This window comes from Carassius auratus, chromosome 23 (assembly GCF_003368295.1).
Source record: "Carassius auratus strain Wakin chromosome 23, ASM336829v1, whole genome shotgun sequence".
Classification (NCBI taxonomy): domain Eukaryota; kingdom Metazoa; phylum Chordata; class Actinopteri; order Cypriniformes; family Cyprinidae; genus Carassius; species Carassius auratus.
Window position 1 is genome coordinate 2,025,963 of NC_039265.1, and position 22,752 is coordinate 2,048,714.

General features: G+C 39.7%; 1 protein-coding gene across 3 annotated transcripts; it reads left to right on the forward strand.

Moving 5' to 3' along the window:
• Window positions 1-3,858: 3,858 nt before the first annotated feature.
• On the forward strand, window positions 3,859-22,142 carry top1b (DNA topoisomerase Ib). 3 transcript variants are annotated; one of them, XM_026199203.1, is made up of 21 exons: window positions 3,860-4,058; window positions 4,293-4,317; window positions 7,231-7,327; window positions 7,531-7,615; window positions 7,730-7,779; window positions 7,921-8,010; window positions 8,095-8,185; window positions 8,265-8,359; window positions 8,443-8,558; window positions 12,416-12,537; window positions 12,682-12,804; window positions 12,892-13,079; window positions 15,617-15,761; window positions 16,034-16,177; window positions 17,629-17,814; window positions 18,126-18,194; window positions 19,075-19,189; window positions 19,307-19,434; window positions 19,517-19,611; window positions 19,755-19,904; window positions 20,389-22,142. In XM_026199203.1, the coding sequence occupies exons 1-21, from the start codon at window positions 4,026-4,028 to the stop codon at window positions 20,489-20,491; spliced, it is 2,250 nt and encodes a 749-aa protein (XP_026054988.1). In that variant the 5' UTR covers window positions 3,860-4,025; the 3' UTR covers window positions 20,492-22,142. The 3 variants fall into 3 exon arrangements, 2 of the variants coding, with proteins under 2 accessions (XP_026054988.1, XP_026054989.1); XR_003275326.1 differs by lacking the exon at window positions 20,389-22,142 and having other exon boundaries at window positions 3,859-4,058; window positions 19,075-19,215; window positions 19,755-19,800; XM_026199204.1 differs by lacking the exons at window positions 3,860-4,058; window positions 4,293-4,317 and adding an exon at window positions 7,052-7,106.
• The last annotated feature ends 610 nt before the right edge of the window (window positions 22,143-22,752 follow it).

The following is a 22,752-nucleotide window of genomic DNA, read 5'->3' on the forward strand; positions in this document are numbered from 1 at the left end:
AGCATGTGAGTGAGTTAGTAGCAAGTAGACCCGACAAAACAGAACTGAAAGGACAAGGCTTATGTACAAAGGATAATGGGGAAACACAGGTGGATGGAATAACTAAATTAACAGGGACATGGAACACATGAGGAATAGAATAGACACACATGGGAACTAATCAAACCAAACACGGAAGAAAGAAACTGGGTCACAGGGGCAAAAACACTAAATGAGTCCAGGTGTGTGACAGTACTCCCCCCTCCCGGTAGGTGCGTCCTCGCACCGTAGAAACAACCGAGGGAGGCGTGGGTGGGGACTTGGGAGGAGGTACCAGTGGAGGACAGACTCCCAGGAGGGGGCCAGCAGAAGGGGACCACGGAAGGAAGAGCCAGGGAGGAGACAGGAGCAGGAGGAGCCAGATGGTCCACCAGAGACCAGCCAGGACGGAGATCCAAGGTGGAGTCAACGGCGGGAGGAGCCATGGTGAAGGAGGGGTCGACGACACCAGGGGGCCGACAGGCGGAGACTGCACCGGTGGGTGAGGAGCCCAAGATGGAGCAGCACAGCCGCAGAGTCAGGGGGACGTCGAGGATCCGGAGGGCCTAGGTGGAGCAGAAGGCTCAGGCGACCAAGGCGGAGGCAGGGTCCTGGCAGACCGCTGTGGAGCCGGAGCGACCGAGGATGGAGGAGGAACCGGAGGGAAGGAGGAGCCTGACAGAGCCGGAGGGATGGAGTGACGAGGTGGAACCAGAGGAGAGGAGTCCCGAGGCGGCGGATGGTCGACGACTGACCAAGGTTGGAGCCGGAGGGACGAGGGAGCCCGGTGGAGCAGGTGGGATGACAGGCCACGGTGGAGACGAGGGAGCTAAGAGCCAAGGCGGAGCCGCTGGGTCGAAGGACCGAGGAGGAGTCCAGGGCTCGGAGGCTGGAGGCGGAGACAGGGCCTTAACATGCCAAGGCGGAGCTGGAGACTGGCAGTCCAGCGGCGAACCATCGCGCCCCGATGGCGCAGACTGAGGGTGAGCTGCAGGACTGACTGGCACCAGCAGGGATGACGAGGAACTGGCTGGTCTAGGAGGAGGAGAAGGATGGGAAGGACAGGAGGATCAGGGCTGGACGGAACCAGCGAAAGTGGAGCAGAGGGACCAGCAGGTCCTGGAGGAGGTGGGAGAGGGAGGCCGGGAGGGAACACAGGAGATACAGAAGATTCAGAGCTGGGCGGAACCAGCGGAGACACAGAAGATTCAGAGCTGGGCGGAACCAGCGGAAATGGAGCAGAGGAAATGACTGGAGGAGGTAGGAGTGGGAGACTGAGAGGGTATACAGGGGAATCAGGGCTGGACGGAACCAGCGGGGAAACAGGAAAATTAGGGATTACCTCCATAGACCAGTCCATCAGATCCAGCACTTGCTCCATATGACCTTCAGAGACTGTATACAGCTCACCCTCAGTCGCAGGAGTGTGGGCAGGGCTTTCCTCCACGCCCTCGATCTCCACGAGGACTCCCACGATGCACAGTGTTGCCGGCTCACACACCTGGTCAGTCGCGCTCTCGAGATCCTGTTCCCTGTCAGTGGATGGCTCGGGCTCTGCGGCTGCGGTGGGCTCTGGCTCCGTGCGGCGTGATGGTGGCTGGCTGGTCTCTGGGTCGGGAGTGGGACTGGCGAGGTCCTCTATGGGGCAGACGGTGAGAGGTGAACCATTTCTCGCCAGAGTCCACTCCACGAATGCAGCGAAATCCTCCCGAGGACCATCTTCGGGCGACAACGCTCTGCACTTGGAGATCAGGCTGGCGTTGTAGAAGGCGCAGAGCGCGTCGTCCGGGTAGCTGGTGGCATTAGCTAGCAGAAGAAACCGTCTGGTGTGGTCCTCGAGAGAACGTCCTTCCTGCTCCAGCATGAGGAGGAATCCGGGGCTAGAGAGGGGATCCATCAACACTACGAAACAAAAAGGCTGTGAAAAAACAAAAACAAAACGGAGGGAAAAACATGCAGTTTTCTATTTTCTTTTTCAGGTCGGGTCTTCTGTCACGGTTTACGCTGCCGGAAGGAACACGGAGCCGAGGATAAACGAAATAAGGTTTTATTTTCCAACATAGGCGTTATCCAAACATGGATCACAGAGGAAGACACACGTAAGTAGCATGTGAGTGAGTTAGTAGCAAGTAGACCCGACAAAACAGAACTGAAAGGACAAGGCTTATGTACAAAGGATAATGGGGAAACACAGGTGGATGGAATAACTAAATTAACAGGGACATGGAACACATGAGGAATAGAATAGACACACCTGGGAACTAATCAAACCAAACACGGAAGACAGAAACTGGGTCACAGGGGCAAAGACACACTAAATGAGTCCAGGTGTGTGACAATTATACTGTATTATTCTGTATAATGATTTATAAGCTGTTTTCCTTATGGAGATAAAATTATCCAACATTAAAAAATATTATAGTAATTTATAGTAAATACTATAGTGTTTTTTAACCATCCTATAGTGAAGTACATGAACTGTGGAAATGTATTCATATGGATAAAATAATATTTTCAAAATAAGAGTTTGTATCGGAATCGGCACCGATTTCTTGGGGGAAATCATGAATGGATGATAACTTCTGGAGACTGAATTAATTGAAAACAGAGGTGATTATATTTGGTCCCTCTGAAATTAATGATACTGCTGGAGTTAACCTGGGAACATTAAGGCCTTTTAGGAAACATCAAGTAAAAAAAAAAAAATGCATGTGATCTGTGACAGTGCTTTAAAATGTAACTCTCAAATAAGCAAAGCTGTCAAAGTTAGCTTCTACCAAATAAAAATGATTGCTACGAAGATTAAGAGTTTCTTAGCACATATAGACTTGGAGAAGCTTATTCATGTTTTTTTTATTTTTTTATTATTAGATTGTTTCTAACTCACTTTATTACCATACTCAAACAAAACTTTTGTTCAGATTACAAATGGTTCAGAATTCAGCAGCAAGACTACTGAGAGGTTCTCAGAAGCATGATGACCATTGCCTCTGTCTTTAGATCGTTGCACTGGTTACTAGGACACTATAGAATTAATTTCAAGATTCTATTTTTTGTTTTAAATCCCTGCATGGTACAGCCCCTCCATACACTGATCTTATTCATGTTCAAGAGTCATTACGATCTATATATTTGAAAAAATCTCCTACATGTTCCTCGATCAAAACTGAGGTTCAGAGGCGAGTGTGCAGTGTTTGCGCTAATTGCCCGAGGCTTTGGAACAGTTTGCCAGTGTCTTTGCAACAATTATCATCTCTGAATGAATTTAAGGAGCAGTAAAAACTGATTGTTTTATATTAGCTTCTGATCAGGAATGAGTGCTGAGGTATTGTTCCTGTTGATACCCGCCGGGGGCTGTCTTGCATGTTTTTCATGGGTAATGATTTTTTGTTAATTATTGTTATTATTATTTGAGTTATTTGTTATTCTTTTAATTGAACTGACTGTACACCACTGTGGTCAACTTAGTTGTTTTTTTAGGGGCTTTATAAATAAAGTTGAATTAAGTTGTGGTGGTAATTCTATAGCTACTGTGAAGATATAACAACTATATAAACAAAATTACTTTACCCAATACTCACTAAGTTTTCTACAAATATAAGGTAGGCTATATTACACTACAGTTTAAAACTAAAGCATACTACAGTGTTTATTACATTTTGCTGGAGCCTTCATTGCAGCCATGGTTCAAAAACACTAGTGTTTACTATAAACCACTATAGTATTTTTGACTAAATTGACTGGTATTGCTATCCTTACACACACACACATTTGGGTGTCATCGACAGAGTTTTCCCAGCGTGTGTAGATCAGTGTAAAGTTTGCGTGTGTGTCCTGGAGAGTGTGATTATGGATCGTGTTTTCCAGACGCAGCGCATGCGCAGTAGCGGCACAGTCAGACTTAGCTCGACGACTGTCACAGCTTTTAAAACACCGGCAGCTTCATCATCTCCAGCTTACACCTTCATCATCACCATCATCACCTTCTTCATCTCCAGAGTGTCATCATGAGTGGAGATCATGCACACAAACAGCACCAGGTACCATGTCTAGCATGCTCTCTATACTGAACCATTCTCGCAGGACATATCTGCAAATGTCTGCAATAAAAATGCTCCGTGATTGCAGTAAACTTGACAAACTAAAAGTTAAGATTGCACGTAAAAGGACAACATTGCAATGGCCCAGCGCCAGCTTTATGCGCTCGTATCTTCTGATTGTATGCGTTTGTGTCATTGACATGTCTTTAAATGCTGTATACATGTGTGTTTCAGATGCAGTCCGGGTCTGAGGACTACAGTAAGTGTTTTTAACAGAAGAGAAGCGCTGAAGCGCTCGTGACAGTTAAATACAGTGAGATGAAGCAGTCCCGTCCGTCTATTGTTCAGAAACGGCGCTGTGAAATCACACGTAACACCTCAAATACCGCACACCGACGGCTTATTCGTGTAGAGAAGTATCTCGGTTAGCGGATAACGACAGTCATCGTGTCGCTTTTGAAGGATAACGGTCTGAAAGCGAGGAGACGATGCGTGAGGACTCGGTCTCTGCGCCATTTTCTTTTCTCTCAACATAAGCAGCATTTCTATGAGAGACAGCAGAGATGATAACGAAATAACCGACCGAGATAACACCGTAACCACAGCTGCTAATGAAAAATCATAATACAGTAATATGAAAGAAGCTTTTGGTATATTTCTGTGAGCAACACAACTGTGGTAACTCAATCACTATGGGGTTAAGCTAAAACTATGGTAACATTAACATAAAAGTCCTGTTATGTAGTATAACTGGCATATTTCCTGGTATTCACCATGGTAGGATTATGGTTTGGGTTATATGAATATGGTAATCATTCAGTATATAGGTGGACACAAAACGACAGGTTAAGAAATGCAGTCTTGTAGTTAGTTAAGACCACAAACAAAGGTTTTCTGCAGTCAGTCTTGATTTACAGTCCCAGTTGAAACTCATGTACGCTGATATTAGTCTCTAAACACTCCTTCAAACTGCCTGAAATACGTGTGAGTTATATTTGTGGTGTACAGTGATCTGTATGCCCTGTCCACTCTAAACCGGGGAATAAAAGCACTGTTTAGTTGATCTGTTTGTCACTTTGAGTTCTGGTTTAGTTTCAAGCCTGTAAGATCAGCCGAAGTCAAGTTAGGACTGATGTTAAACAATGATTATGCATGAAATTACTTTATTTGAGCTATTTCTAGTGATTATTTGGAAAGGATGCTTCTTTTTAACCCTCTTTTGTTCTTCGTTCAAAAATGTTGAGGTCTTTTTTGATTGTTTTACTCCATGAATGGTATAAACTTGATAAAAGTTTTGGAGTACACAGTCTATGGAGCACACACACATATACAAAAATAAAATAAAATAATAATTACTAAATAATGGACATGATTTGAAAAGGTTAAATGGTTCTGAATTATTTTTTTAAAATGTTCATATTCATTAAATGGATTAAAACTACTGCATAAATATAATCTGGTATCATAATATCCCCTAAACATTCAAAGAAATACAAGATATTGTTAACAGTTATGGGACCAATTCTCCCTATTAACTATAACTATAGCTTATTAGCATGCCTATTATTAACATATTGGCTGTTTATAAGTACTTATAAAGCACATATTCGGCATGAACATATTCTACATCCCTAACTCTACCCAATATCTACTTAACAACTATCTTACTAACTATTAATAAGCAACACATTTGGAGTTTATTGAGACAAAAGTCATAGTTAATGGTTTGTTAATAACAAGTATTGGACTTTAAAATAAAGTGTGACCAAAATATCAAACTCAAATACATTACATTTCGTTGAAATAATAAAGGCCTCCACACAAGGAGCACTGGAGGGTTCAATCAATGTAAGAGATTCATATGTTGATGTGTACAGTATATATAATTGGGTGTAATTCTGGTAAAATGGGTTTTTTTGAGCTAGCAGACAAACCCCATGCAGTCATTGGACTGGCTTCACAATCTAGTGCACTGCCAAAGCATCACGCTTTGCATGTTTCATGGTGGTCTTACATTTTTCAGGTGATCTTAAATGATACAGTAGCACAAAAGCATGAAGAATTGAATGAGAACAGCACATTGTGTTTGTACATGACCAGATCACTGATGTGCTGTTTTACTCTGTGATGCATGCACTAAGTAATTTTCAGTGTGTAAATGAATTAAATATAAATTAAAAGTTTCCAAAATCTTGATAAGTGTAATGGGTACACTTACTCAAGATATACTATCATAATGTATGATTACCATATTTTACCATATATTTATATACAATGGTGTTTACGTGGAGCAACAGGTTACCAAATTTCCTTTCTGGTACTTTATTGCTAATTAAGAATTGCAACACAATCCTATAATAACCACGTAATATACTGGTAATTGCTATTATGATGTAGCATCATGTAGTGTGAAATGGTTTCATTTACTGTATGCCATTGCATATCACTGACATTTGAGGGGTGTTAAGAGTGTACAACGGTGCCAATTGCTTTTACTAATGTTATGTTAAAGGTTCACCTAAGAAATGAAAATTTGCTGAAAATATATTTACCCCTAGGCCATCCAAAATGTAGCATTGCATCACTTGCTCACCAGAGGATGCTCTGCAGTGAATGGGTGCCGTCAGAATGAGAGTCCAAACAGCTGATAAAAACAAGTAATCCAGTCCACTCCAGTCCATCAGTTAATATCTTGAGAAGCATCTTGTTTGCAAAGAAAAGTCTGTTGTCCACCCACACACTTGTTTTGAACCGTTCTGGACTGTTTTCCATCTGTGCATATTTCTTTCCTGATTCACACAAGATGATTTTTTCACTGGAGAAAGCAATTATATTTTAGCTGGAAACCACAGTTTGAAGTTGAAAACATTTTAATGATGAAGTTTCTCTTTCAAACACACAGCTTTTCTTACTCGAGGATTATTGTGATGTCTTTATCAGATGTTTGGACTCTCAATCTGACGGCACCCATTCACTGCAGAGGATGAGCAAATGATGCAATGCTACATTTGAAGAAACAGACTCGTCTACATCTCGGATGGCCTGAGGGTCGGTCAGTTTTCTGAGTTTAAATGAATTATTATGCGTTTCATTGAGATTTATGGCATCTCTGAATCTAAACCTGTCTGGTTTTCTCGCTGGTCTTTATGACACTTTATGGTTTTTGGCTCAGATTCACACAAACACAAGGACAAACATAAACACAGAGAACACAGCCACAAAGACCTCAAGAGAGACAAAGAGCGAGGAAACTTGAAGAACGGGAACAGGTGATTCTTTTCATTACTTCTGTTATTTTGACCATTTGTTTGAAGGTTTGTAAGCATCATTACTCCTCATGCGTTGACCTCTGCTTTGGTGTATTGGTCTGTTGTTGCAGTCCTGCCCATTTCAATGGCATTAGTCATCATCAGAGATTCATTTATCTAGTGTCCTAAAGGAGAAACTGATCTGTTTTTCATTTGTTTTACAGTGAACACAGAAGCTCTTCTGAGAAGAAGCATCGAGAGAAAGAAAAAGAGCGGCTTAAGCACAAAGATAAGCAAAAAGAAGAAAAGGTTGATTTATTTGTGCCGTACCAGACAGCCACAAAATATTATGAATGAAATGATGTGTCAGTTTGAGCATGCTTATAAATCTTCTTTTGGGTGTGTATTTGTATTCTTGTGAAGTTTCGTAGCTCTGATGGCAAATATCGAGATCAAGAGAACGGCTTCGTAAGGTAAGACAAGCGATGCTCCTCTTTTATGAGTCACAGTCTTTTGATTTGCACATTGGAAAATATAAATAGCCTGTTATTTTATATATGCACCAAGATAAACAAATAAAAATGGCATGTTCCACTGCTTATGTGTTGTTTCAGCTCTCTGTCAGTGAAAGTGGAAGAGGACAACGGCTATCATCAGCCCATCAAACATGAGAAACCTCTCAAGAGAGAGCGGGAGGGAGACGAGTATGTGCATTACAGATCAGTTCCCATCATCCTCAGCACATGCACACATTTGCTAAACCCATAATATTTCTGTTTGTCAAGCAGCTATGAACACAAACCCAAAAAGGTCAAAGTGGACCATGAGAAGAAAGTGAAAAGACGTAAACAGGAGGACAGTGATTATGAGGAGAGGGAGGTATGCATCGCTCTTTCTATCTACCTGCTCCTTCACTTTGGCGTTAGATTGTTACTCATGTCAGATCTGACCCGCTCAGGAAAAGAAACCAAAGAAGAGAACCAAAGAGGGGAAGAAAGACTCCACTGGAGGGAAGAAGAAAGCCAAAAACGAGCCGCAGGAAAAGTGGAAATGGTGAGACAAACTTGTACTTTTATTTTATTTTTTAATGTTTCTCCGTACTATCTGCAGTGTTTGTGTCTTGCTCTGTTTCTCAGGTGGGAAGAGGAGAAATACACAGATGGCTCCAAATGGAGGTTTCTGGAGCACAAAGGGCCCGTGTTTCCCCCGCCGTATGAACCACTGCCAGACCGTATCAGGTTTTATTATGATGGTGAGGAGGGTTGACCTTTGACCCCCCCCCCACCTGTCCGCTATCATATTCTGCTCAGAAACACTAAAATCATTACAGATTGACCAATAATTTCATTCTTTTTTTACAACCAATACAATTAGTACTTTAAGATGATTTGCCTGTAAAAAGTGCTGTTTCCTATTTTTTTACATAGTATGCTTTCTTAAAAGAGATAACTAATTAATTAGAAAAGGTGAAAATAAATGTCACAAATAGTCAATTTCTAAAAACTAAAAATAGTATCAGCATGTACAATGAGTATACATACGCTGGTCATATAATTAGAATATCAGTTCCGCCGCCCTCCTTGTTTCTCCATTGTTAACCTTATTTTTTCGCCACCTGTTCTCAATGCTCTTCTAATTTGTTGCTTTTATAATTCCCTGTGTTTCTCTGTTCATTGCCAGACTGTTGTAACTCTTACCAATAGCTCGAGCTGGACTGTGTACTCACCTTGTCTTGTCTTCAGGCTCCTGTGTCTTTTGCTGTTTTGCTCTGTCTCTTGTTCTCACGAATGCAGTAGAAGATTCCAGCTCTCATGTCTCTGGTACAGTGTTAATTTTGACACGAAATTTTAATTTAGTTTTAGTCTTAGTCTTTTGACTATAATTCTTTTTAGTTTTAGTCAAGTTTTAGTCATCTGATTTGTTTTAATTTTAGTCTTATTTTAGTCGACTAAAATTGCTTGGTATTTTAGTCGACTAAAATTGCTTGGTATTTTAGTCGACTAAAATTGCTTGGTATTTTAGTCCACTAAAATAAGACTAAAATCAATAACAGATTTACTAGACAATTTTTTACAGCTGGTATAGGAAACAAACTTAACCAAAATATATAAAACACAAATTCAACTTTATTTCAACACAACTGTGTCTTTATTTCGATTCAAAAGCTTTTATGCAGCAACAAACACTGTCATGATAATGTAAACAATAACTAGCTGCCAATTGACCATCAATAAAAGAAAAATAACGTTAGGTCCAGGACCTTAAAGCTTACAGCTGAGCTGAACAATAAGTGCATACATTTAAAGTAAATATTTAATAAGTTGGCAGCTAGGTGGATAAAAAAAGTAACAAGATTTTATAAGGTATTCATTTGTCTAGCAATATTGTATGTTTTAAATACTACAATATTGCTAGATTTGTATGTATAATGATAGGATGTGAACATTCATGTTTCACATGACTAATATAGAAATATTTGTGATATTGTCAACAAGTAGAACATTATAAAATATACTAAACCTTATTATTAATCAAATGTATTTATCATGATATTATGTAGCCTATTAGTATTGTGCTCGCATCTAATTTGAAGAAGGGGCTATTTTACAGTACTTTTCAGTTCGTAATATTTAATGCTACAACATCTACGCACTGCACTATTCCAATTTTGCTTAGCTCAATAAACAAAAGAACATCGTTGTAAAATTACATTTGAGAAAATGTCCGGGTGGCTCGTCTGTAAATGTCTTTTCAAATTGGTTGTGTTCTTGCCACGAATGAGCGCTCCGCGTGCTTTACACTTTGTTTTGTTTTGTTAGTCGTCAAACGTGAAGTGAGCTGTGGACATTTTGTCGCTCTTTTAGACAGTAGGGACTTTAAGCAACAGCTGCGAATGGAACGGCTACAGCGACCGGAAGTTTGCCGTCACACCGCTGTAGCCAAGAACGTAAAAGTCACTAAGCAACGGTAAAACAGAACAGCGCAACGCAGCATTAATTCATTTATTGAGATCTAAAAATATATATAATTTAAAAAAGCAAGAGAAGGATTGCTTTTGGCGTTAAATGACAATCTTTTGTCAGAAGAGGAGTTTTTAATATTGTATGATGTAAATAAGTCTAAAAACATAACATTTATTTACCTAACCTCTCACTTTGTAGCGACTCTGGCAAATCAGCTGTTCTCCCGTAGTAGACCGTTAAATTAGAACGTCAGAAAGTAGCAGTTAAATTCGCGCAGGCGCAATACAACGCCAGAATGGCGTTGCCGTTCCACCAGAGGCTGTTGCTTAAAGTCCCTATCACCTCTTCGAATGCCGACTTCCCGGGAGCTCATAAAAACTGAAAACCTTCGCTTCACGTCTCAATAAGTCAGGCTCTGATTGGTTCTCTTCTCTCATGCAGTCTGTTCTGTTTTGCCGGTTCTTTTGCTCATTCCTCGCATCTCTCCCGTCTGCTGATTTGATTTTCGTCACAGTCTATTTTCGTCTCGTCCTTTATTCGTTGACGATAATGTCAATCAATTTAGTCATAGTTTTAGTCTCCATCAGTGCCTTCTATTTTAGTTTTCGTTTCGTTTTCGTCGGCAAAAATATATTCGTGACGAAAATAATGACGAAAATATTTAGTCAACGAAATTAACACTGCTCTGGTATTCGGCTGTCGAACGAGCTAAACTGTGGAACGATACTCATCTGCCTTCTCTTATCTGCTTTAATAAAGCTCAGTGTAAACCCGCAACTGAATCCAGCATGTTTCTCCTGACACTGATGTATTTCAAATGTTTATTTCTTTTCATTTTTATGATTATATCTGACAACTAAGGAAAATCCCAAATTCAGTATCTCAGAAAATTAGAATATTAAGACCAAGACAAAGCAAGGATTTTTAGAAATCTTGGCCAACTGAAAAGTAAGAACATGAAAAGTATGAGCATGTACAGCACTCAATACTTAGTTGTGTCTCCTTCTGTCTGAATTACTGCATCAATGTGGCGTGGCATGGAGTGGATCAGTCTGTGGCACTGCTCAGGTGTTATGAGAGCCCAGGTTGCTCTGATAGTGGCCTTCAGCTCTTCTGCATTCTTGGGTCTGGCTTATCGCATCTTCCTCTTCACAATACCCCATAGATTTTCTTAGGGGTTAAGGTCAGGTGAGTTTGCTGGCCAATTAAGAACAGGGATACCATGGTCCTTAAACCAGGTACTGGTAGCTTTGGCACAATGTGCAGGTGCAGAGTCCTGTTGGAAAATGAAATCTTTATCTCTATAAAGTTGGTCAGCAGCAGGAAGCATGAAGAGCTCTAAAACTTCCTGGTATACGGCTGTGTTGACCTTGGACCACAGAAAACACAGTGGACCAACACCAGCAGATGACATGGCAGCCCAAACCATCACTGACTGTGGAAACTTTACACTGGACCTCAAGCAACGTGCATTGTGTGCCTCTCCTCTCTTCCTCCAGACTCTGGGACCCTGATTTCCAAAGGAAATGCAAAATTTGCTTTCATCAGAGAACTTAACTGTGGACCACTCAGCAGCAGTCCAGACCTTTTTGAAGCGAGATGCTTCTGATGCTGTCTGTTATTCAAGGGTGGCTTGCGAAAGGAATGCGAAGCTGAAACCCATGTCTTACGTCTGTGTGTAGTGGTTCTTGAAGCACTGACTCCAGCTGCAGTCCACTCTTTGTGCATCTCCCCCACATTTTTGAATGGGTTTTGTTTCACAATCCTCTCCAGGGTGCGCTTATCCCTATTGCTTGTACACTTTTTTTCTACCACATCTTTTCCTTCCCTTCTCCTCTCTATTAGGCCATTGCAGGTGTTTTGTGTTAATTAACTGATTAGAGTGTTGTACCAGGTGTCTTCAATATTGTAATATTCAGATAATGAATTTGGGATTTTCCTCAGTTGTCAGTTATAATGAAAAAGAAATAAAGATTTGAAATATATCAGTCTGTGTGTAATGAATGAATATAATATACAAGTTTCACATTTTGAGTGGAATTTGTAAATTAAATCAACTTTTTTATGATACTCTAATTATATGACCAGCACATGTATATGATGAGGATATCTTCAGATGTTGAGATAATTGTGGTGTGGTCCACAGGAAAGGCCATGAAGCTGAGCCCTGGTGCAGAGGAAGTGGCCACGTTTTATGCAAAAATGCTTGACCATGAGTACACAACTAAAGACATATTTAGAAAGAACTTCTTTAAAGATTGGAGGAAGGTAACACACTTTCCAATACATTACTGTCAGTATACTGTTGACAAATGCAGGTTTTACAGGAATAGTTTTATCAGCAGCTGGAAATGTGTAAATATTTGAAATTGTTCTTATGGAAATATTGTATCACAAAATGTTTCTTGTAAGGAAATGACATCAGAGGAGAAGTCAAAGATCACAGAGCTGAAGAGATGTGACTTCACTGAGATGCACGAGTACTTTAAAGCACAATCCGAGGCCAGAAAACAGATGTCGAAAGAGGAGAAACAGGTTAGTTTGTCACTGGACCTGAATCTATGCAAACACACACATGCAGAAAACATTTAAACTATTATTCAATCAATCAATTTTCTACAGAAAATCAAAGAAGAGAACGAGCGCATTCTGCAGGAGTACGGATACTGTGTCATGGACAACCACAGGGAGCGGATCGGGAACTTTCGGATCGAGCCGCCGGGTCTGTTCCGCGGCCGTGGGGATCATCCTAAAATGGGCAAACTGAAACGCCGCATCCGCCCCCAGGACATCATCATCAACTGCAGCAAGTCAGTCCCTGAGCAATCATTATTATTACTGATTTATATTACTGGTCTCTGTCTCTGTCTGTCTGTATGTCTGTCTTTTTCTGTCTGTCTTTATTTGTATGTTTTTATGTCTGTTTGTATCTATCTATCTATCTATCTATCTATCTATCTGTCTGTCTGTCTGTCTGTCTGTCTGTCTGTCTGTCTGTCTGTCTGTCTGTCTGTCTGTCTGTCTGTCTGTCTGTCTGGATTTTAAAATTACAAACCAAATTCCAAAAAAGTGGGACACTGTACAAATTGTGAATAAGAACAGAATGCAATGATGTGGAAGTTTAAAGTTTCAATATTTTATTCAGAATACAACATGGATGACATATCAAATGTTTAAACTGAGAAATGTATAAGTTGGGACCATGTTTAGCACTGTGTGGCATCCCCTCTTCTTTTTATAACAGACTGCAAACGTCTGGGGACTGAGGAGACCGGTAGCTGAAGTTTAGGAAAAGGAATGTTGTCCCATTCTTGTCTAATACAGGCTTCTAGCTGCTCAACTGTCTTAGGTCTTCTTTGTCACATCTTCCTCTTTATGATGCACCAAATGTTTTCTATGGGTGAAAGATCTGGACTGCAGCTGGCCATTTCAGTACCCGGATCCTTCCTCTACACAGCCATGATGTTGTAATTGATGCAGTAAGGGTCTGGCATTGTCATGCTGGAAAATGCAAGGTCTTCCCTGAAAGAGACGACGTCTGGATGGGAGCATGTGTTGTTCTAGAACTTGGATATACCTTTCAGCATTGATGGTGCTCATCTTTCCAGATGTGTAAGCTGCCCATGCCACACACACTCATGCAACCCCATACCATCAGAGATGCAGGCTTCTGAACTGAGCGCTGATAACAACTTGGGTTGTCCTTGTCCTCTTTAGTCCGGATGACATGGCGTCCCAGTTTTCCAAAAATAACTTCACATTTTGATTCTTCTGACCACAAAACAGTTTTCCACTTTGCCACAGTCCATTTTAAATGAGCCTTGGCCCAGAGAAAACGCCTGTGCTTCTGGATCATGTTTAGATATGGCTTCTTTTTTGACCTACAGAGTTTTATTCGACAACGGCGAATGGCACGGTGGATTGTGTTCACCAACAATGTTTTCTGGAAGTATTCCTGGGCTCATGTTGTGATTTCCATTACAGTATCATTCCTGTATGTGATGCAGTGTCGTCTAAGGGCCTGAAGATCAAGGGCATCTAGTATGGTTTTCCCGCCTTGACCCTTACACACAGAAATTGTTCCAGATTCTCTGAATCTTTGGATGATATTGTGCACTGTAGATGATGATAACTTCAAACTCTTTTCAGATTTTCTCTGAGAAACTCCTTTCAGATATTGCTCCACTATTTTTCGCCGCAGATTGGGGGAATTGGTGATCCTCTGCCCATCTTGACTTCTGAGAGACACTGACACTCTGAGAGGCTCTTTTTATACCCAATCATGTTGCCAATTGATCTAATAAGTTGCAAATTGGTCCTCCAGCTGTTCCTTATATGTACATTTAACTTTTCCGGCCTCTTATTGCTACCTGTGCCAACTTTTTTGGAAAGTGTAGCTCTCATGAAATCCAAAATGAGCCAATATTTGGCATGACATTTCAAAATGTCTCACTTTCCACATTTGATATGTTATCTATATTATATTGTGAATAAAATATAAGTTTATGAGATTTGTAAATTATTCCATTCCTTTTTTACTCACAAATTGTACAGTGTCCCAAAATTTTTGGAATCAGGTTTGTATATTTTTACAGATTTTTGAAACATTTTCTTAGACACATGCAATTACGGTAGAAATATAAAGATATACAAACAATAACAAACAGTTTGTAAATATTGCTGAATTGTCTAGTCATGTTTAGCAGTTTGCATCTTACCTCAGCTCACATTCAAATGCCGTCTGTGGATAGTACATAGCATGTTAGTCAACACATCAAAATAAGTGCACTTGGAAGCCGGACAAAGTAACGATAATGCTTTTTAATTATAACACACACTTCTTAACACACACTTGTTAATAAACATAATAATGAAATTGAACTCTTTTTAAATTTTTTAAGGCATTTTATGACATTAATATTGTAGAATCTACAAGTAAAGATTTGAAGTACACTATAAGTGCACATACAATGCAATTAAGCAGACTTCTTTCTCACAAGTGTTAGTTTAGTGGTTAATAATCTGAGGTCTTGACCTAAGGCAGCCCATATATTTAGCAGGCTGTTGTTGTTGTTGCTCACCGCTTGTAGAGGAGCTGTTTATCCTGAGAGCGTGTCAGAGCTCCACTTCCTGTGTGTGTTGTGGCCGGCCTGATCCTGTTTTGCTTTGGCAGATGTGTCATGCTCAAACTCTGATGATATCTTTCATACAGATCTTCAACAGAAGGAATCTCAGTTTTCCACATTAGATTTCACTGTCAGGTTAAAACAAATCCTTTTATCAACAAGCAGTAAAACTGTTACGTGTATTTAGAATATGATGATCCTCCATCGTCTGTTGTCCTCAGAGATTCGGTCCACCCTAAAGCGCCTCCAGGCAGCAGGTGGAAGGAAGTTCGTCATGATAATAAAGTCACGTGGCTGGTGTCTTGGACGGAGAACATTCAGGGCTCCATCAAATACATCATGCTCAACCCCAGCTCCAGAATCAAGGTCAGCCAACACCTAGCCCCAATCCCATCATTAGAGCTTCACCATTCTATAGTAATGCGCTGCTTACTGACACACACACACACACACACACACACACACATTTGTTTCTGTAAATTGTGGGGACTATCTATAGACTTCTATTACTTTTATCCTAGTAGTCGATTGATTGATTAATGGTCCAATGCAAACTTTGAATGGCAGTTATATTGACAAACTGGCATATGAAATGCAAACAATGGACTTCTGACTTGAGATTTTTGCGTGTGTCTCAGGGAGAGAAGGACTGGCAGAAGTACGAGACGGCGCGGCGGCTGAAGAAGAGTGTGGAGCGCATCCGAGCGCAGTACCGCGAGGACTGGAGGAGTAAAGAGATGAGGATCAGACAGAGAGCCGTCGCTCTGTACTTCATTGACAAGGTCTCCTCATCACACAGGCCACCTCACATCATCTGTTAAGACGAATATTGCGTGATTATCGCCGATGTTTAACGCCTCGTGACTAAACAAAGGGTGCCAATGCGAAACGCGAGATGTAAAAGCGTAATTTAAAAAGAAAATCCCTCAGGATTGTTTTTTTTTTGGTTTGACACGCCGCATTAATAACTGGGTGACAAATGAGATTTGCGCTTTTGTTCACGTACATGGAGCTGCTGAGGTTACAGTTAAACATGACTTGGTGGCGCTCAAGCACAAACCAGTCTTGCCGAGCACACTTGATACCTAACGACGAAGAGGAAGGAAGTAGAACAAGAAGATGCTTCATGACAAACGCAACAGCGACTACAAAAATCTCGATAAGAGGAAGTTGTCACGGAGAGGAATTGCAGATCAAATAGGATTTGATGTGTAGCGGGGTATTTCTGTCTTTCACTATGTGCCGTCTAATGTCGGGGAGTGAATTTGCATGTTCACTCGGCTCATCGTCACCGAAGATTGCTTGGGTATGAACACAAAGACCTGTCGAAAAACGTAGGTGATAAGCACAGGCGATCATCTCGGTGTGTACGAGGCTTCACATTCACTACATTTGCTTTCTGGGAGCAAATCATGCTAATTGGTCTAATCTTGAGCTAAATTGAACTTTCAGTAATGAAGTAAGATATTAGTCATAATCTACCCTTTTTTATTAAGTAATTGGTAGTATTTTAGGTTCGGAAACATTATTTAGTTTTAATCAGTTGCTTATTATCATGCATATTACCAGCTGTTTATAAAGCACATATTAATACCTAAACTTAACAACTACTTTATAAACCATTAATAAGCACCGAACTAGGAGTTTATTGAGGGAAAACTCTTAATAGTAAATATGTGTTTCCTAATCTAAAGTGTGACCTAGTAACATATATCAGTGGTCCTCGACTGGAGGTGCTTCAGGGCCCAGATTTGAATTGGACCACAAAAAAAAAAGAAATATTGCAAAACTATTGGTAAACAAAAGTTTAATCACGGTATATATTAATGCGCTGCTTTAATTGATGCACACAAACACACACACACACAGTCGGAGATCGCAGATTGCGATCACATAAACTCATCACCGATTCCTCGTGATTTTTTGTAATAAATAGCCTAGATTCTAGGTCACTTCATTATATTCCCAAACTACGAGGTGGCAAAATCACTGGAATGTTAGCACTAGCATTAGCATTTTTACCCTTCCAGTCAAATTTTGCGCTGCAAAGAGCAATACTGATTTTAACTTGTGTATAACTTGGCAAATGGCCTTGAATAAGCAGGACAATCAACGGCTTGCCGTGAATTAAAGGATTTTAAATGCACGACGTGTTTTCAGACGAGTGTTCATCAGGACGGCCTGAGTTGACTCTGTACTGCACTGAAAGCTGTTGATGTGTGTTTGCGTGTAGCTGGCTCTGAGGGCCGGGAATGAGAAGGACGAGGGGGAGACGGCAGATACGGTGGGCTGCTGCTCTCTGCGCGTGGAGCACATCAGACTGCACCCTCAGATGGACGGACAGGACTACGTGGTGGAGCTGGACTTCCCGGGAAAAGACTCCATCCGTTACTACAACAAAGTCCCCGTAGAGAAAAGAGTGAGACAATCTGCATATGAGCTGCATATTGGTGATATTTAAAGAGATAGTTCACCCAAAAATGAAAATTGTGTCATTAATGGCTCAATCTCAATGTCGTTCCAAACCCGTAAGACCTCCGTTCATCTTCAGAACACAAATGAAGATATTTTGGATGAAATCCGAGAGCTTTCTGATCTTCCATAGACACCAAGGATCCTAACACCATCAAGGCATTTAATGACAGAATTTTCATTTTTGAGTGATTGGAGATTTAAGATGTTATTTAATATTTATTCATAATGAATATATATTGGGTTTTGTTGTGTTAGGTATTTAAAAACCTTCAGTTGTTCCTTGAAAACAAGCAGGGGAAAGATGATCTATTCGACCGACTCAATGTAAGACCTTCATACTACATTTCACCATGAACATCCTCTTTCCTAGTCTGCATCTTGTTTAAACAAGCCTGTGCTGTGAAATGATAATCAAAAACAACTCTGTTTTTAAACGCAGCAATTTATTTGAGATAAAATAAAAAATATTGCATACAGTCAGGTCTGGAAGTATTCAGACACTGACATATTTTTTGTGCTTTTGCCTAAATGGATTTGCAGTATGCTTGGTATGCTTTTGTGGCTCATTTAGTATGATGCAGTGAGAATATAGAGCTCATACTAGGTGGGAAAAAGCCTTTTTAGTTTTATTCAGACACAAATTAAGCAAAATGACATGATTTGTGCATATGCTGATATTTACATGGACACTAAGTAAGATGAAACTCTGGCAGCTGGTAATGTAATAAGTGAGATTAGTACAACAGACTACTTGCATAAAATGATACAAATATCAGTTTTCACTCTATATCTCCAATAATACATCTTAGTAAGATGAAATATAATTGCTTATTTTGATGATCACAGCTCTGTAGTTCAAAATATGTAATGTATTTGATACTGATATTTGAACACGATTCTTTAAAAAGCAAGTCTGTATAATCAAGTAAACCTAAGCTGCTTCATTCCAGTAAATTTCAATCTTGTAAGAACAACTTTTGTATTATCAGTAATATTTCATTTGTAAAAAATCAGTATATATTTCACAACAAAGAGACACGTGAACCACAACATTTACAACTATACTAAAAAGGCTTTGCTTGCTAAATATTGCTAAACTATCAGTCAGACGACAGAAGGCATGGAGTAGATTATACGCAGAAGGCTTTCAGAATTTGTATATCAAATATAACACCTGATGTGCACTGTCTGCTCTGTTCTTTAGACATCAATTCTGAATAAACATCTCCAGGATTTGATGGATGGGTTGACGGCGAAAGTGTTTCGCACTTATAATGCATCCATTACCCTCCAGCAGCAGCTCAAAGAACTGAGCAGCTGTGAGTCCGTCTCTCCTCGGGTCCATGTCTGTGTACTTGATCAATTATTTGCTGATACCCATTTTATTTCAAAATTCTTTAAATGACCTAAAACCCCCTTCATCCTAAATGTTACAGCTGATGATAACATCCCTGAGAAGATCCTCTCTTATAACAGAGCGAATCGCGCTGTGGCTGTTCTCTGCAACCACCAGAGGGCGCCACCAAAAACCTTTGAGAAGTCCATGCACAACTTACAGACCAAGGTACGAGTGACGAGTGAGTTATTCGAATTCTGGCCTTTTTGCAGTCATCCATAAACAGAAATATTGCGTATCGTTATTGTAGATAGACGAGAAAAAGAAACAGCTCTCTGCTGCCAAGAAGGAACTTAAAGCAGCCAAAGCCGATGCCAAGACGCTTCGCAATGAGAAGAGTAAAAAGTAAGCAGTCTTTTATTTAAACCTTTTGTTTAAATTTTCGGAAAAACTTGAAACTAGGTAGTAAAAAGGAGATATAAAGAGATTGTTATATAATAGCCATACGTGTTTTCTCTAATATATGTGTGTGTTTTTGTTGCATTGAGGGCGGTGGAGATGAAGAAGAAGGCAGTGGAGAGGATATCTGAGCAGCTGATGAAGCTGGAGGTTCAGGCCACAGATCGTGAAGAGAATAAACAGATTGCATTAGGCACATCTAAACTCAACTACCTGGACCCGCGAATCTCAGTCGCCTGGTAAGAGATATCTGTGTTTTCACATTGACTTTGGCAACTTGGACTTCATTCTAGTAGTTTAAGCTTTACTGTAGATTTAGTGCAAAAAGTTCTTGTGTGGAAAGAGTTTTAAGGTTGCATATGTCCCTTCAAAGTAAAGAGGGGAAAAACATGCAGGCGGGAACAATAGACTCTGGCGGTTTTCCTCTTGTATGTAATGTCCGTGGGTGGGAGTAGTGGCGGTTTAGGGCCAGAGAAGGGTCTGTGCCTGAACCAGACTCCTGCCTCTGTGTGTACTGTCATCAGCCCACCTCTCGGCTTATTTTTGGAAAAACTCCATCTTATGACACAATGGCCCCTTCACCAGTTTCTCAATGCGAGGACTTTTTGTTTTGGAAAAGCATGGAAGAATATCTCTTTGACCTTTACCTCTGCTAAATGTGTGTTTGTGAAAGAGACTTTCTCCAGCCTTGACATCTTGTTTACTACTTTCTTCCCTCCACAGGTGCAAAAAATGGGGAGTTCCCATTGAGAAGATCTACAACAAAACACAGCGAGAAAAGTTTGCCTGGGCTATTGACATGACAGATGAAGACTTTGAGTTTTAAAACTTTTATTGTTATTATTTCGATGGATTGTTTATCAAGAAGATTTAGCACAAGATTATGTAAAAAATACAGAGCAAGCCAGTAGTTTCTCTCAAAATGAGGGTCTACATGAGTTAAGTGGTTTTTTGTTCAATCCATACTGCATTTTTTTAAAACAGAAGAGGGCCTGATACTGAGCCTTGCTGAACACCATGAGTCTATTCAAGAAAGGCTGTAGTTCATTTCATTAGTATCCTTTGGTTTTAACCTTCAGATTTATTGATGAATTTTGTATTTTCATAGAAACAAATAATGAAATACTGCAACGCCTGATATCCTTAATGAAAGAGATGTAAAATGAGAAATTCTGTATAAAACTGAGTTAAAAAGGGAAAAATGTTTTTAGCTGACATATAAATCAGAGGCACCAATGTCATGACAATGCATTGCAACAAAATGTGAATGTAGTCTTTTTTAATTGTTTTAATGTCTCTATTAGGGATGAACCTTTCATTTTTAATGTGTGCATAGAAATTTGTTTTACCAAAAGTATATGATTTTAAATATAGCCATTATTACTGTGTATCCTTTTTAGTGTTAGTCTGTTTTTTATTTAAAATTTTTTATTATGTAATTACATTTTTGAGAATTTGCTGTGGTATACCAGTTTCTCACGAAAAGAAATTATTTACATTGCACGACACTAGTTACCAGTGTATAGGAAAACTTGTTTATGCCAGTTGGTCACTGTTTAAACTATGAATCTATAAATGAAGAAGTCCATCGTGTGCACTGTCAATAGAAAAATGTTTCTGACCACTGTGAGGTAAATCTATTAGATAATGTACTTTTTAATTTGAAGTCATGTAAGGTTCTGCTTACAGTTTTTAAAAGCATATAAATGAAAAGCAGCTAATATAACATTTTATCCATCTTTCACCCAAGTTTATAGCTCTTTTTTTGTTTCTAACCATACTTTAAAAAGAAAAGAATTAGCTTAAAGAAAATATTTTTATACCAATTGAGGAAAAGTCCCTTTCTGTAAGACTGCTTTTTTTTGATAAATTAAACTGAAGTCATCTGGTACCTGGTTAGAGCTCAGACATTGTTGTAAATGTTATATGCAAGATTAATAACACAATTAAACACACCTTCATTCTTCTGTAATTTATTGGGCAGTATAACAATGTGAACTTCAATGTTGATTTTGCTTTGCATTAGTGTAGTAGGACATTATCAGGTTACATAGTCCTTTTGTGAAGGTTATGTGTTCAGTGTAATTATTGACAGTTTAACTGTACATTAACTCTTAGTGTAAGCCAAGTTTAGTTTAAGGTGGATTTTTAAGTCTGTTGATTTATATAGACATTGTTTACAGTAATTTAACGACAGAGAAATGTATATGTAATTTAAATGACACTGGGTCTTAAATGCGGGAAACTGAAGTGAATGAAAACAGAATGCTTGATACTTGTATGAAACAATATCTGGTAAAAAAAAAAAAAAAAAGAAGAAGAAAGAAAGAAAGAAAAAAAGGCTACCCTATGTATCAAAAGGACAGATTTACACATTCCTGAAGAAATATGGAAAAACTTCATCTGAAGAGGGTTTTCCTTGTTTAAGCATTTGTTTATTAACGTTATATGCCTAGAATAAAGGTTTTAAGGTCATACCCACATCCTCCGTGTCTTGTGCTTTGAACGTGTGTCTGCAGCGATCTGCACCTGCGGCTTTGGTTTATAACCTCTTCCTATGAGGGCATTGTGCAATCGCATGCATGTCTGCTGTCATATTATGCATACCAGTTTTGATTTGCAGAATATGCATTTCTAAAAAGAAAAAAGAAAAAAAAAGGTTATGATTTTAAAGGAGTTTCGGAATCAGAAATCTATTTAACAAGATAAGCTTATAAGGATACAGCTCAGCCAAAATGAATGTTTAATTATAAATACATTGAGGAGTAGTGGACAGACTGTCAATTCATAAAGTGATCAGCTGTTTCCTCACATAAGTCAGCATAAAGATGTCTCTCCTCCACTGAGTGGTGAGTAATAACTTCAAATCCTGGTTTGACAATGATATGAAGAGAGTAGGCAGTGCTGCATGTGCACATAAGAAGAATACTACATTTTTTTGGTTTTGCTAGTAAGTGCTGTATCTAGAGCACACTGCATCACATTGCAGCCACGATGCAATCAATGCACAGCACTAGATTTTCATTTCCAGTGGAAGTGAACCAGAAGTAGTTTTTAATACCTTGACCAGACTACCAAAAAAAAAAG

What these genes read in the sequence shown, in the direction of transcription:
- top1b (XM_026199203.1), top strand. Translation starts at nt 4,026, where the DNA reads ATGAGTGGAGATCATGCACACAAACAGCACCAG. An exon ending in ATAAGCAAAAAGAAGAAAAG is followed by an intron (nt 7,616 to 7,729) that starts GTTGATTTATTT and finishes ATTCTTGTGAAG; the next exon opens with TTTCGTAGCTCTGATGGCAA. An exon ending in CAAGAGAACGGCTTCGTAAG is followed by an intron (nt 7,780 to 7,920) that starts GTAAGACAAGCG and finishes GTGTTGTTTCAG; the next exon opens with CTCTCTGTCAGTGAAAGTGG.